This window comes from Echinops telfairi, unplaced genomic scaffold (assembly GCF_000313985.2).
Source record: "Echinops telfairi isolate 266 unplaced genomic scaffold, ASM31398v2 ScPeMD7_7467;HRSCAF=8505_1, whole genome shotgun sequence".
NCBI lineage: Eukaryota > Metazoa > Chordata > Mammalia > Afrosoricida > Tenrecidae > Echinops > Echinops telfairi.
This window is the reverse complement of record NW_022111368.1, coordinates 12,668,946-12,685,444: the sequence shown is the minus strand read 5'-3', so window position 1 is coordinate 12,685,444 and position 16,499 is coordinate 12,668,946. Positions and strand designations below refer to the sequence as shown.

General features: G+C 46.5%; 1 protein-coding gene across 1 annotated transcript in view; it reads right to left on the bottom strand.

The window, feature by feature from the left end:
* Positions 1 to 16,499, bottom strand: part of TFDP1 (transcription factor Dp-1) — a 108,746-nt gene that overhangs the window by 25,208 nt on the left and 67,039 nt on the right. Inside the window, exon 4 of the mRNA XM_004704313.2 lies at positions 1,749 to 1,855. Within this exon, the coding sequence (XP_004704370.1) occupies positions 1,749 to 1,855 (107 nt within the window). The remainder of the gene's footprint in view (positions 1 to 1,748; positions 1,856 to 16,499) is intronic.

The following is a 16,499-nucleotide window of genomic DNA, read 5'->3' as shown; positions in this document are numbered from 1 at the left end:
CCCCCGGGGCTCCTTATGTTGAAAACCTACAGAAACTGGCAATGTTGATGTTTAGACTTTTATGTGGTATGGCTTTTATGATTCTGCAAAGTGAAATTATATCCCAGGACACTGCCGAGGCAGCTGGGGTGTCAGCACTTGCTGAGTGGAGAGCCAAGATCCAAATACCACCTCCTCCCGCTAAGCCACGCCTGGTGCTTACACATACACTCAGACTACTGAAAAGTCCTGTCGGGGTGAGCAGTGCTGATAACCACCCAGGTCCACGCCCGAACAGGGGTTCTAAATGCTGGTAAGCTAGGGTTCTGAGGTACTACAGGAAGCTCACCCTGAAAACGGAATTGATACTAAAATTCATTTAAAAGGATCTGGAAAAACTCATGAACACAGAAGGAATGGAAAATAAAGGACAAATTATAAAAATGTTCAAAAGCCTGGTGGTGGGCAGCAACTGGTCCTTAAAGGGGGGAAAAGATTTACACAGGGAAAAAAATGCCCCCTCGCCCCCCAAACGGAGATTAAAGAAGACCCAATGAGCAGGACAAAGCAACAAAGAGTCCCTGCCCATCCGTCTGCAGAGCTACTGCTCTGGAGCAGCTGGGGACCCTGTTCTCCTTTCTCCCCAAACAAAGCTTCCCTTCCCGCCAAAAGCTGATGTCACACCACATGCATCTGAGAAGTGGGGGGGGGGGGGCACCCTGGGTGTGGGCGGGAAGGGAGTCGGGGTGGAGGAGACACTCCCCGCCACTCTTTACAAAGGCTGGGGCTTGGCTGGAAGAGCTATAAGGATGCAGACACACAGCCCAGCACAGACTAGAAGGCAAGGGGAGACAGTAACAAGAATCCACACACAAGCCCAGATATAGTGCCCCCTCGGTCACTAGCCGAGGGAAACACCACAAACCCATAATGCCCTCTGTCCACCTTTATGCACCTATAGCCTTCCTTCAAGACTCTCCTTACAAAGAGTGCACTGGGGAAGACTCCCCCAACCTACCTACCTACCTACCTACCAGGAGTTCTGACTGCCGCCTAGAGGTCCTTGCAGAATTCTGTTTGGGATATTTCTTGCCGGTGATGAGCGACTAGAGCCCATCAGAGAAGAAAAAGGAACAAAGGACAGAGAGAAAGCAAGCAACATCAGGGAAAAAAGCCAGAGTTGATGGCGTTCAGCAGAAACTGCAGACTGCTCAGGGAAGGGGAAAGAGAAGGAGGGGGAAGGGGGAGGGGACCAACACCAAAGGGTGCAGCTGCCCGCCCATGGGTGATCAGAGCTTGGGGAAAGTCACCTTCCTCCTGCTGTCCTCTGCCGCTGGCAGCCTTATGACCCGCCGGGCATCCTCCCCATCCCTTCGGGAAATTCCGGCCACTTCCTGCTCCATTTTCCACAACCGGCATCAGGTGCCCACCTCACTGAGTGCACAGTTATTGGGAGGAAGCAAACAAGACACACGCACACACAAGCACCTTGCAAACGCACACCTCTTCAGACACAGGCAGTAGACGCTGCGCTAACAGTAATGCGCCTGGAGTCACAGCCGAGAGTAAGAAGTCAAGCACTGCCAACCACTCAGCAGAAAGCAATGAGAGGTTTGAGGGGGGGATCCTCACACAGGACCCCGTCTCAGCACAACAGAAAGAACAGGGGCAGTAGCAACACACCCGCTAGCCCTACTCCCGATTTACGTTAGGATGCCAACCCGTGTGCCAGAGCATCCGCGGCCCATCCTTGTCGAAAGGCGCCTTACCACTTGCTGTGCGATGTTGACATTGGACTGTCCAAAGGTTTTTGGTAGGAGCTGCTTCCCAAGTGTATTGACTGCAGAAGGGTGAACCGCTACTAATGATACCACACCTGCAATGTAAAGAAACACAGAGGGTTATGGAGCAACACATTCCTTTTCTAAATTCAGGCGAACGGCAGCGGTTTCAGGAAGACAGTTCTTCTAAGTGATAACTCTCAAGCCCAAGAATGAAAAACCCGCCCCCACCTTCAGTGTTTGAGATCTTGGGGTTAAGTGCAAATCCCTCTGGCTGGGCTTACGTCTCAATTTTAAAGAAGGGGAGGCCGAGTGTGGGCAGGATTACAACTATGCTATTACTACCTGTGACTTTTGTCATACTACATACAGGTTGAAGAAATGTTGTAGATGTAATTAGGGTCCCTAATCAGTTGACTCTAAATTAATCAAAAGGCAGACTGCCCTTGGTGGACTGACTTTAATCAGGTGGACCCTTGGGAAAGACAAGGGATGGCACTAAGCATGTTCCTCAGGCTTTGAAAAGCATACTGCCACGTCATGGAGAGGGGCATCTGACAGAGAACCAGTTTGTAGAAGACACCATGGTCAACAGACCTAGCGTAGTCCACAAAGACAACATTCCACATCCTAAGAGTCTCGAGTTGATACCCGATTACGTAACTACCACTGACATGAAAAAATAGTGTATAAATAGTTGAATGGAAAACTGATGTACTCTGTAAGCCTTCTCCTAATTCACTGAGAGCCATCCCTATAGCTTAATAACCACTAAAGGCCAGCAACCAGCAAGAAAACGGGAACCCCCAGGACTGTAACCCATGCCACACACGTCTGTGCAGCACATGCTGTTGAATGGGCATCTACCTTGTGTCAACTGTAGCCTAAGACATCATCAAAAAGGGCTTCCCACAAGTTCACAGAAAAATCCTATTGCCTTCCATTTTCATTTTTCCACAAACTTTTTGAAGCCCCTTATTTAAAAAACAATTATAAGCAAAATATAGACATATGTATTTCTATATCCTAACATCACAGAGCTACAAAGAATGTTTTTTGAAAAATTCTGTATGCAACAGAATAAAGAAGACTGGGAGGCTTCCTACCCCCTCCCCAGGGCCCTGGTTTCTCCACAGCTCTAGAGAGGACAAGGGAAAGGGGGGTGGGGGGGGGCTTTGAAGATATCTAGGGAATCACTAAGACAGGGTGCGTGGAAGACTTGTGGGAAGTTACACAGGGCCCCGCATTCACACACAAATGCCCACAAGCTGAGACCCTGAGGAAAGGGCTGGCGGATAATAGAGCCCTTGAGAATCGAACTCTAGAACTAAACCAAGACTAGCTGCCCCTGGGCCGATTCTGACTCAACAAGACTTCAGGTGTGACCTACAGAACTCCTTTTCCGTGGCTCTTTTTTTCTTAGAAGTGGAACGCCACTGCCACCAGACCTTTTCTCCAAAGCGCCTCCGGGTGGACTTGAATGGCCAACCATTTGAGTAGCAGCTGAGCACATTAAAGTGTCTGCACCCTTGCCCCAGGCCCAGCCCACAGCCACTGAGCTGATTCTGACTCGCGGCGACCCTTTGGAGCAGAGTACAGCTGTGGGTTTCTGAGACTAACTCTTCACGGGAGCAGAAAGCCTCATCTTCCTCCCACAGGGCACCTGGTGGTTTCAAACTGCTGGTCTTGAGGTCAGCAGCCCAATGTGCAACCCGCTCTGCCACCAGGCCTCTGCTTGAACTTCGAGGCTGTCTATTCATTTAGCTAAACAAACATGTTCTTTAGGTCCAGGAATCAGGAGACGGTGGCTTTTAAAAACTCTTCAAGAGGCTTCTACTGCAGCCATATGTTAGAATTTTAAAGTGATGCTGAACAGTTTTTATACCAATGTTTTTCTCTAAGGTGCAAAACAGTTGGGAGATCTGTGGATGCTCTCACGTGAAGCAGGTCGTTGGCAAATCTGGGAGAGCAGAACTCGCACAGACATGCCTGTTTCCTCAAGAACAATCCAGTTTAATTTCTCACTATCACCTCTCGTTTCTTTCCACCGATGCAAAAGCGGCCACTCTCAGGAAACCGGCCATCTTTGTCTCTGTCCAGCATCCTCGGTGGCACACATTCTGATGCTTGCTTACGAAGCCGCAGAACTTCCTGGGCTACATTGTCAGGGGTGGGTCTCATTCTCAACGTGTCAGAAGACATCTCAGCACAAGAGGGCATCCTTGCCCCGGCTGCTCCTGACCCTTTCCTCTCCAGTCTTTTTCTCACCACACCTACAAACCCCTCTGCTCCCTCGAACACAGACTCGTGGCGTGCTGATTCTCGCTCACAGTGCCCCTGTGGCCGGGCAGAACTGCCCCCATTGGGTCTCCTAGGCCGCCAGGTCTGTGGTCTCCCTGGGAGAGGCTGGTGGGTTCGAACCAAGGACCTTTTGATTAGCAGCTGTGGGCTTTCCCACAGAACCACCAGAGTGAACAAAGACTGCCAACCATGGTGTGATGGGCCAGCCCTGACAAGGCATCAGGCATCGGCTGCTCTCAGCGGGGTTTGGTTTTATTTCCTTTTAGTGGGAGAGAGAGGAGGGGTCCCCACACAAAGGTTGAAACCAGGATCCAGTTTTGCCCTTTGTTTCCAGGTTTAGTATCATTCCCGCGCCCGCCCAGGGTAATCAAACGATAACCTCTGATTAGCCAGCTAGGCTTGCAAATACAAAACCGCTTTATTCAGGGGGCTGAGGGCTCTGTTTTTAACCATTTACAACCCGAGTGCCGTTTTCTCTACACGTCACTTCTTAAATGGGCTTTGTTGTCACAGCAATAGAGGGTAGTTTATCTTAATAGCCTAACTTGACCCAAGCAGAATTATGAAGTTAATTAGGAACATAAACCTTCTTTCTTCAGATGGCTAGATTATACTGATAGATTTTCCAACCAGCGAATGTTTACATTCATTTGAATTATTTCCTATAATGAAAAGGAGGGTATTGGCCAAAGGGAGGGGCGAGAATGGGGTGTTTTATCTATCTGGTTTGGGTGTTCACCCTGCTAAAATTTCAGATCTGTATCCTGACAACTAAAAATGTTGCTTTAGATACGGGAAAGGCATTTTTTAAAAACAAACTTTTTTTCTAGTTGACAGTAAAAAAAATTTTTTTTAATATGTGGCTAGACAATGATTCTGACTCACCCAAAGATGAGTAATTAGTAAGTTTCCAGGAATGCTGGAGATACACACACACACACACACACACACACAGTGTTTGTGTTTTGTTTCTTTTCAGTTTGCAAATGATTCCTTAATTTTCAGAGCCTGCCTCTGGAAAGGAAACGGATGCTGGCTTACAGTCAAGAGAGTTCAGATGAACTCCCTCCAGTGAACACTGCATTTCACAACTTATGTGAAGATCAGGCGCCGCATGGAAGTCAGAACACCTCCTCCTCAACAGAAACTACCCAGTGCACAGTGTAACAGAAACACCACGCTGGAAGGAGGGCGCCCCGTTCTCCTCCAGCTCAGCATGTTCGGAGTTCCACTGCGAGCCCGGGCTCTGGTCCCACAGATAGGAACAAGGGGCTCCGGGGCAGAGCTATGAGGCGCAAGTGGGCGTGGGGGCTGAGGCAGTCAGGGAGGAGCTGGGGGCCCGCACTCCTCATCGTGGCCCCTTTCTTCCCATCTGCCTGGCCCAGAAATCGGCCAGCTGGCCTGCCTGCCACCATCTGCTGCTGCACCCAGGGTCTCGCTCCCTCCTGGTCAATGGGGGCCTTTTCACTGCCCTCCGTGCCAACACAATAAAGCCCTGGGGTGATTCCTAAGGGTTTCTCCACCTCAGAATGACGGGGAGGAAACAAGCAGAGAAGGAAGGGTTCCCCTCCCCGTACTTGAGGAGGACGGACCCACCTCCACAGATGCTCTGGGCTGCCCTGAGCTGCCTCCCTACCCCACCAAGACCCCCATTTAGAGCCCAGGCCCGGCATCGGTCCCAGGACAAGAGTTTCCAGGCCTGCGCTGTCGGAGTTCCCCATTGGACTGCTAACTGCAAGGTCAGCTGCTAACTGAAACTACCTTTCTCCACTCCCAGGGAGAAAGGAGGGGCTTTCTACTCCAGTAGAGTTAGTCTCCAAAATTCACGCAGGCAGTTCTCTGTCCCATAGGCTCACCATGGGAGTTGGCACCTACTCCATGGCAGTGCCTTTGGATTTCTGAAGTGATAAGTGATGTGCTGGCCGCTGGGGATAAAGCAACAAGCAGTCCTAAACAGAAAAGACCCTGAAGGAGCTCTGGGAGCCTGTGCCAGAAACCAACAGAGCGCTTCGGGTCCTCACTCCCTCCCTGCGGCTCCGTAGCCCGGCCTGCTCACGGAGGTGGCTGTGGAGGGGCACTGGCACAAGGACACCAGGAAAAAGCCACATGTACAGTGAGGGGAAAGGAGACAGATATCCAAAAGGTGTCAGACCCCCCTCATCTCCGAGGTCCAGACTTAGAGGGGCCTGTTCGGATAAGTGGGGCAGGAGAGGCCAGAGCAAGGCTTCTTGCTCACACAGGCACAATCACTCTACTCCCTCCAGGCCTGCTACCGTCTTGGACCCAGAGGATGACAAACCCAGGAGCCTGGGAATGGTGCCATGAAGGGACCAGAATCCCTGGAACTTGGGGGGCTATCAGCATACTAGGTTGATGGGTATGGCGACTTTAGAGGCTTTCACGCAAGAAGCATGATGGTACTTGCTCTCAAACTCACTGTCCCCGAGTCCATTCGACTCATAGCAACCACTCTGATGGACCAGGTTAGAACTGCCCCTTTGAGTTTCCAAAAAGGTACCTCTTGGCGGGAGTCGGAAGCTCTTTCTCCTAAAGACCTGCTGGCCTTGAGGTTAGCAGCCCAATGTGTAACCACTAGGCCAACACGGCTCTGGTAGAAAGCACCTTATTCCAGTATACCTGTAATTGACTTGTACTATCTTCTCATGTTTGCTGTAACTTCCTTACAGAGAGGTAAGAACAGACAAGCAGTGGAGTAAATAAAAGTTACAGTCCCGGAGGTTCCTGGCTGTAACCCATCAACCCTGGCTTCCTAATCAGGCCCTGCCTACAACCACCGGGGTCCTGGTGTGATGCTCAGCCCAGTTTGCATATCTGAATCTATGAACACCAAGTACTGCTTCTGTGTGCCTTTACACCCAGAAATGGCACATGGTGTACACATTTCTGCAGCTCTGCCAAACACTGTTTTACAGATTTAGCCATAAAAGAGATCTAGCTGATTTATTTTGATGGTGTGTGCGCGTAGGCACACAGTTCCATGATAAGACACGGATTACATACATATCAGTACTAGATGAAAGCGTCTACTGAAATTCCTGATGCGTGTGTGAGCTTCTCTGGGGCGTATTTATTGCTGGAAGTGCATCTGTTCCTATTACTTGATATTGCCAACGTGGTGTGCCCTGCAAGGTGGTCATTTCAATCCACACAACGCTCCTTTGTTTGGGCCAACTGTTAACTCGGTAAGACTTGTCACTTTGTGTCGGCGTCAAGGATGGGAGCCGCAGCCCTCGCTTTCTGCTTCATGGGCAATGTAAATGGGAACAAGGGCCATCTTGGGCTGGCCTCTTCTTTCCTTTAAATCTCTACAACCAATCTTTGTGTGTGTGTAGGGGGAGGAGGGTGAAAAGTTAACACTTTCAGTTTAAAGGGGATTCAAGTTACGACCCGATTTGGAGAAACCACCCACTGGAAATAATACTGCTTCAACTGCACAACTTTGTGTTTATTACAAAGCCACGGTAAGAAGAACGAGAGGTCAAATAGGTCCACATACAGCTAAACCCAGGCACAGTCTACACGGACGAGTGTTGTATGCAAAGTGCACCCTCTCAAAGGCGGAAGGAAGGCTTGGGAGGTGTGGGGGGAGGGGGAAGAGCCAAGGCAAACCCATCAAATTCCAGTTCTCACAGGTTTCACGGGACAACTCCTTATGGAATGAGGAGTTCCTTTCTTGGCAAGAAACAGGGTTTAAAAAACATACATGATCTGAGCGGTTGTAAACCATTGACCAAATAGGATTCTAGAGACTTCATAAACATGTACCTTTCGAATCATTAATCATATTCCAGTTAGATCGCTAGTGTGAGGGAACCCAGCCCCTCACACTAATCACGGGTTCAGTAAGGCACAATTGTACGGTTAAATATATAATGGTTATAGTGAAGTTATAGAGTAATAGGAGTGCTAGGAGCTAGGGTAAAACGAAGAAGCCAAACACGTTTCATGGTAGCACGCTCACCTGGACAGCCATGATCTCAACAGCCAGGTCCGCACACAGCATGGGCAGGAGAGTTCTCTATTTCTGCCTCCAGCACTGGCTTGCTTGATGGTTTTACAACCTCTAGTTTTTCCTACACTAAATTCCAGCAGGGGAGCAGATGCTTTTCATATCATTTCCCCTTCTGATTCAGGCTTAGTTTTCTTAGCTCTGTCTAAAATCTCCAGCCTGATCCCCATGCTGCCTGTCTCTCACCAGATTTAAGTTTGGGCATCTCAGTGGCTTCTCACTACTCTGCTGGTTTTGTTTCTTTGCTTTCTCTACCTTTGAAAGCAAGGGAGCTTGGCATTGTCTAATAACCTCACTTTGGGTCTTGCTTCCTTCCTCTAGTGCATGAACACCTGTAGACCTTTGGAGGCTGCAGTCCCCCGAGGGCAAACAGGCTTTGGCCATGAGATATAGTTCAGAATCAGAGGCTTTAGATGACAAATCCATCCCTGTTTCTTCAGCTTTTCCTAAAGTTTCATCACCTAATTCATACTGATTCAAAGAGACTTCAGCTTGCTTTTCTAGATTTGGATAGCTCACACAAGACTTCTACTAGATTGATAATCTTCATTCTCTTCCTCCTGCCAAGGTTCTAAAACCAGCTTAACTTAGGCCAAAGAGACCATGTCTCCACAGGGATATTATCCCCATCTCTGTGTGCTTTCTTTAAGTTTACAGTGACTTCCTCCCAGGTCTCTAGATCGAAAGTTCCTTCCTCTGGGAACCATGGATTATACCTTTTTATAACTTCTAAAAAATCTTGCATCTTTTTCTTTGTTACTTTTACGCCCTGTCTTTTCAATAAATTGATAAGCATAACACCGTAAGTTTCAGGTTAACGTTTACCTTGCCCCATTGTCCTCTTTAATATACTCATTCACTATTTCCACTACTTATCTGCTAATCCCCACACCGGATGCTCACTCCACACAATTTTCACGATTCACTCTACTTTCCGGTGGGGCCGTACAATTGTTACACATGGCATAACTCAAGAGTTCTTTTCCTACTGCCATGCAATGGGCGCCATTTGTGGGGGGTGCCAGCCCCTCACACTATCATGGGTTCAGTAAGCACAATTGTACAGTTAAAATATATAAATGTTATAGTAAAGTCATAGAGAATAAGAGAGAGAGCAGAAAGGGTAAAATAAGGAAGGCAGACACATTTCATGGTAGCATGCTCACCTCGGCCTTTCTTGGTGGTCCACGTGGGGATATGGGAGGAGAGAAGGCAGGAGGAGTTCTTTTCCTACTGCCCCACGTTGGGTACCATTGCAGGGGGGAGGGGAGGCCAGCCCCTCACACTAATCACAGGTCAAAGTTAATAGCCTGGCATGAAGGAGGCCTTGCGCCTCCCCGCCCCAGGTTACTGAGGCCTGTGAGAGGACCTGAACAGTGTAACCTGTGAAAATTACCTTTTGCCACTAAGCCTTTAACAGGCTACACAGGAAGCGTTACTGGCACCAGTCAATCTGGCAAGAATGAGACTCGATACATAATCTTGTGTGTAAAGCTGCCTTATGTGCTGGCTGTAGGAAGCATCATCATAAATGAAACTGCTCGCAGTGCCACTTGCCATAATTGCAAATTGTTCACTTGCATTAACCATGCTCTGCTTTTAAACCTTTCTAAAGAAAGCATCCTCATCCTAAGGAGCAGGATGGGAGTGTGGATCCCAGGGGAGATGAAGACATCAGATTCGAAGCATCTGCCCCACTGCCAAAATATAGTGTAGAGAAGCCTAGGAATCACAAAACAATCAAGCAAGTCAGAGCTGGAGAGAGAGAGATGAGATTAGATCCAAAGAAATGCAAACTAAGAGAGCTAACAAGTTCAGGAAGTGATATACCAGTCCAGAAAACCAGCACAGAAAATAGAAGCAAAGAGGCAAAGTATAGAAAAGCACCTTTACTTTCAAGGGTAGGAGGGATTGCAGAAGGAGACTTAAGAGATTAGACTGTCTTGTCCTATTGGAGTTATTAACAAGCAGCCTTATGGGAAACACCCGCAAGGAATTCACAGTGCCTTCTCCTTTGAGCTGCTAAAAGATCTCAAGCAGGTGGTCACTGACTATGGCCGACTCTCCTTTTGAAATGAACATGGTAAGATCTCTGGAAAAGTCTGAGTGCTAGATCCCTGCGACTGGAGAGCTTGGGCAAAAATATGTATTTATCCTTCAGAATTTTTACAATATCAGATATGGTGGGATGAAATAGCACATGGACAAGCTCATAAAAATACTGAGAATGGGATATATACAGGAATTCATCAGTTGCTAGGGGATGAGAATTATATCACAGTTGAGTCACAACTAGTTTTCTGAACAGGCAATAGCACAGGTACTCGAGATTTGTCAAAGGGCCTGGGAAAAGATAATACCATCAGGAGTGAGAAGGCCGAGTCACACAGCTGTAAGACAACAAAATGATGAATCCTATGTAGACTTTGTGTCCAATTGCAAAATTCTGTGAGAAAATGTGTAAGAAATGTGCAGGCAGTGAAAGACATAGTTCACAAGCTATCTTATGATTTCTCTAATAAACACTGTAAAAATGTCTTGCGTCCCTACAGGGAACAGGGCAGGCTGTTAGATAATCTCAATATGCAGGAATGTGGGGACAGATGAATATAGGACAAACTTACTAGCTGCCAGGCCTAGATTAGTGTGAGGGGCTGGCTTCCCCCACCCAAAAGGCACCCAACGTGGGGCAGTAGGAAAAGAACTCCTCCTGACCCCTCTCCTCCCACATCCCCACATGGAACACCAAGAAGGGCTGAGGTGAGCATGCTACCATGAAGTGTGTCTGACATTTTTATTTTACCCTTTCATCTATCTCTCTTATTCTCTATGACTTTATAATAACCTTTATATATTTTAACTGTACAATTGTGCTTACTGAACCTGTGATATAGTGTGGGGTGCTGGCATCCCCCACAAGCTAGGCTTTACAGGCTGGCTTTAAAGATTTCTTAAATTACAACAGCATACCATCTACTGTTTCCCTTGATGTAATTTCAACCAAACATTTAAAAATATTGAAAAACCTAACTAATATTGAGAGCTATTACTCTGTCCAGCACGCTAGAAAGACGATTTCCTGGAATGTCCAGATTAATCACCGAAATGTACCCACTCATTGGTTCTTGTGTTCTGGGAGTGAGAACAACCTTGGAGAGTCCTAAACCAGGCTTGGAGAGCACCCGCTACCCTGACAGCAATGCTGGGTCTGAAAACCAAGAACCATGGCTTTTTTCTTACATACTGCCGAGCAATGTCCCAGCCACACTATCAAAGTGAAGACATGCCATTCTCCGGATAGAAACTCCTGGGCACCACATCCAATTTCAAGTGAGCTCTCTCAGGCAGCACCGATGAACCAAGGCAAACTAACTTAGAACCAAATCCACGGAAGCGTAGCAAAGGACATATTTTGGAGGTAATCCACACCTCAAGTTCAAGCTGAGGTGCATCACAGCACAAAATAGTTGCCTCTAAACAACAGCTAGGATTCAATCATTTCACCCTCACCTGTCATAATCTGCACACCCATTTGCCTGGATGCAATGCTATGACTTAAGATTCCTCCGATGCAAAAGGGCTACTGCAACAGCACCACCTACTGGTGACATACAAGGGGGTACCCTCCCCCCCCCCAAACAGACTTTTCTTCTCAATGCTATGTTTTTGTTTTTGTTTTTGACAAAACAACCCCATCACGTTCAAAGTACTCTCCATTACACTTAATTCAGTTGTCAAGTCTGCAATTTTATTCTTGGAAACATTTTTTCAGACTCATCTATTTGGATGGCTGACAGCTCCTCCCGCATTTTGTTATCTTCACCTCTTTGATGTTGCAAATCGCTGTCCTTTCATGTCCCTCTTCATTATGGAAACAAAAAGAAGTCACACAGAGCGACGTCAGGTGTCAGGTGCATGCGGCAAGAGACTGGCATGGTATTTTTTGCCAAAAACTGGCACACCGAGATGGTTTGTGAGCAGGTGCATTGTTGTGATGGCAGAACCAGCCCCCCATCTGCCACAGATCAAGCCTTTTGTTGCATACTGCTAAGCTATGTGGAAATGACATAATCTGGTGTCATCTTGAGACTCTTAAGAGTGAAGGGGTAGAGTTTAGCCTGTCAATCAGGTCACAGCTTGGTGACTTCATTTGGTGGCGTTAAGGAGATAAATACCTCACTGGAGACAGGAGACACACTCTCTGAGACGTTCCTGCTGACAAGACACATGGAGCTACGCTGATGGCAACCAGAGCCTTGGGGCTGGAGGAGCCATGTGGAGACCCCTTCCAGCGCTCAGTTGTTTCCACCACCACTGGGTCCACAAGACTTTCCACCTACTGGCCTATGATCTTCCGGCATTCGGTGTCATTGCATGTGTTACGTGAGTCTGAAAAGGGCTTTATAAACTGGTATCAGACATAGGAGCTAATATTGGACTTATGGACTTCATCTGGACTGGGCTGGGATGTTTTCTCATTACACAATTGCTCATTGATATAAAGTTCTCTCTTACACACATGAGTATCTCTGCACTTGTTTCTCTAGTCAAGCCAGACTAACACACGCTATGTTTTCAGAACCTGTAAACAGAAAGCTTGATTAACAGTCTGACCTCGTGGAACGAACTCCAAATTCACTACAAGTTGGCATTTTCATCCATTCGGGAAGTTGACAGAGATCAAGAATGAGGTTTGCCATCAATTAACATTTCATCTTTCTTGAAATGAGAAAACACTCGTACACTTGCGTTTTTCCCATAGTGCTGTCCTTGTAAGCTGTGTTCAACATCACAACAGTTTCTGCGCATTTTTTCCTGAGCAGGAAACACTTTCACAGCTGCCTGCTGTTCTCTTAAATCGGCATCACAAAAAGTGAGGTTCAAGTGAAATTGCTTTTATGTAAAATTCACTGTGACCAGAGGGAACCTTCCCAGGCGACACCACTGAGTGCACCAACTCAGATCAGAGTTGTTAGATGCTCACCTAGCGGGAAAAATGCGTACTATGGAAGCTTAGCCCGGTGTAGCTTTTTCCCATTTTTTTTCTTTATAGTGTGTGTGTGTGTGTGTGTGGGGGGGGGGGGCGGTGTGGGGGGGTACCCCCTCATATATTCCTGAGATGTTTCAAAAGCACAGCCCACGTTTTGAGCATCCACATAGGCTCATTTAAACTAAAAGTGGATTCCAGATCACTGTTCCGCCTAATTTCTTTAAGATAGACCACATGGAGAACTGCAAAACTATCTATCCTTGAGTTCCTGTGAGCAACGTTTAACTGGAGGAAAGAGCCATCCTCTAACCTACAAACCAAGCTCACAGGTGCAGAAATGGTCGTTATGGTGCTGAAAATGGATGCTGCGCTTCTAGTGTTCTTTACGCCCACAAGGTTCCTGGGTTGTTAGTAGAGGTGGTTTGCGCTGTTCATTATTGACCTAAAAGGTGGGAGTAGTTCAGACCCACAGAAGAAAGGCCTGGTGACCTGCGTTGATAAGCTCTGCCAAGAGTTTTCTTGGCAGTTCTACTCTGTGAAATATGGGGCTGCCCTGAGTCAGAATCAGTTTAGTGGCCATGGATTTGGCATTTGTCTTTAAGATGGGAAGGGTTGGTATGAATTCTGTTGAAATTTCCTATTGAGCCCATTGAAAGAACCAGTTGATGATTAAAAGAGTTAAGCCCTTGGATGCTAACCCAAAGACCAGAGGGAGAAAGTGCTGGAGGTCTAGAGACTAGAACACCACCTGGGGCAGTCCTACTCTGTCCCAGGAGGCTGCCGTGAGTCAAAAATCAATTCAGAGGTTCCCCACCACCACCAGCAGCAATGACCATGGTCCCTCCTTCCTAGTCAAACAGGACTCCTCATTCTGTTCCCAGAAGGACCCGTTTGGGCTCACATACTACTTGTGTTGGAGTCTGTATGTGTTTGGAAGGGGGCGCAACACATACGGAACAACTAACCACGCTTGAATAACAATACATCTTACACTATCCATTGCAGCTGAAATTTCACCTCACTCCTCCCTTGGAACGCTTGTCTAAAGCTGAAAGGTACCATCCTGACACAGAAGAAAAACCAAAGATGCGTCCCAAGAGAACACCTTCAACCTTTTGTTCACAGGGCTGTCCGTTTAACCATTTGTACCACCGAAACCAACCAGACCTACCAACACAGAGTGGATTCTGACTCAGAGTGGCCCTGTTCAGGGCTCCTGAAACTACCAATCGTTACAGCAGCAGATGGCCCCATATTTCTCCCAGTGTTTGCAACACCAACCTGGCGGTCAGCAGCTCGATGCCTAACCCCTAGTGCCACCAGGGCTCCCCAGGTACTCCTATGAGCATGGTACGCCATTAGACGAAATTTGCAGAGTCATGTAGAAAGTGTGGCAAAAGAGCCTCATAGAATGATGGCTGCGTGAATAAACACAATGCTCTATAAATAGAACATAGTGTAGGTGTCCTCTCCTCTTCCAAGGAAAACCACAAGACATGAAATATCACACAACAAAAGGTTAACAACAGCATTACAAACTGTAACGTAAGTGGTTCTAACTACTAAAAAATACAGTTACAAAACAGTACACATAATAAAGGTGTTAACTATAGCAGGAAATGGAAAGGCATTCACCAAAGCAAGTTCTGGAAGGTGGAATTCCAAATCGATTTTATATTTTTGTGTGGCTTGGTGCAGATTGGGATGTTTGTTTCTTTAACCCTGAGCAAGCATTATTTTTATAATAAAAAGAAAAGTCTTCCATTTTTAACAAGAGGCAGCAAGCTGGATGAGGGAGAGGGAAGCTGGCAGTTGGGGAAGAGGTGAGCACAGGAAGCCATGGTGGACAGGGAAAGCTGTCCCTGAGGATTTGGGACTCAGTCAAGGTCTATCTAAGGCGCAGGGCGGACAGAATGCAGACGGATCCGAAAAGAAGGGAGAGGCTACTTGGCTAAGTAGGGAAATATATCTTGATGTTCACACACCAGGAGGCCTAACAAGAGGGTGGGCCCCTATGTTGAGAAGTCTGGGGAAACAAAGCCAAGAAGATGGACTGGGGTCATGACATCACCTTAGAATGAGAGAGGGTATGGGAGTGATGCAAGGCAGGAACTCCACATAATCTATCAGCAACACAGGTTACAAACGTGGTACCAGGAAGAGGAAAAGATGAGAAAGTTAAAAAGCACCTAAGGTTTTAAAATACCGTTCATACCAAACAACGGCCAAGATATCGAACAACTAGAACTGTCCTATGTTGTGGGTACAACCACTACGGAAAAAAATTAATGGCAGGAACTTATAAACATACCATGACAACTCAGCAATTCCTCAGCATTTATTGGCCCCCCCAAAAAACACAGAGGTAGAGGCACATAGAAGTATTACTCTTTAGCAAGAAAAAAAATAGAAGTTAATTCAAAAGCCCATCACAGTTAGGAAACACGTAAAATTCACCTTCTGGAATTGGACAGAATTAAAGATTAAAGAACCAATTTCTCTTGAAAATATTTAAATCTGAAATATTTGACCTAAAAATACAAAACTTGATAGAAATAGCCTAGAGAACCCAAACCAAAGATACACAAAATAACATTGCTAAAAAAGATGGAAGAAAAAAGTTTTTTTACTACATGTACACACACAATCAAGAACACAGGCAGAAGCTAGTATTTGGTATTTTATTATTATAAAGCATTTCAAAACCAAGTTATGACATTTACATAGTGAATATATCCTGATAAAAATTCTCTATCTTGACTTATATGTACAAGGGGGTACCCAAAAAGAACTGGAATCTTTTTTTCCTCAAAGCTATGTATTTAAATTTTTTACAAAGCAACCTTATCACCTTCAAAGTACTTTTCATTACACTTAATACATGGGTTAAATCTGCTATTCCATTCTTGAAAACATTTTTTTTGGGGGGGGAAACATTTTTGAAACTTCTCTTTTTTCTTCACCTCCTCTATTTTGTCAAATCGCTGTCCATTCCTGTCCCTCTGCATTCCCCAAACATAAAGAAGTCATGTGGAATGAGGTCAGGTGAGTAAAGTACATACGGTACATGGGGCAAGAGAGGTATGCTGTCTTTTGCCAAAATCTGGCACACTGAGGTGGCTGTGTGAGCAGGTGCAGTGTTGTAGTGGCAAAAACAGTCGCCCGTCTGCTACAAAACAGGCCTTTTTTGTCACACAGTTACACAATCTTTTCAGAACCTCTAAATAGAAAGCTTGATAAACAGTCTGACCTGGTAGAATGAACTCCGAATACATTATAAGTCGATGTTTTTGTCCCTTCAGGAAGTTCACAGACATCCAGAACAAAGTTTGCCATAAATCAACATTTCACCTTTTTCGAAATGAGGAAACCACTTCTACACGAGTTTTTCCCATAGAGCTGTCCTTGTAAGCTGTGT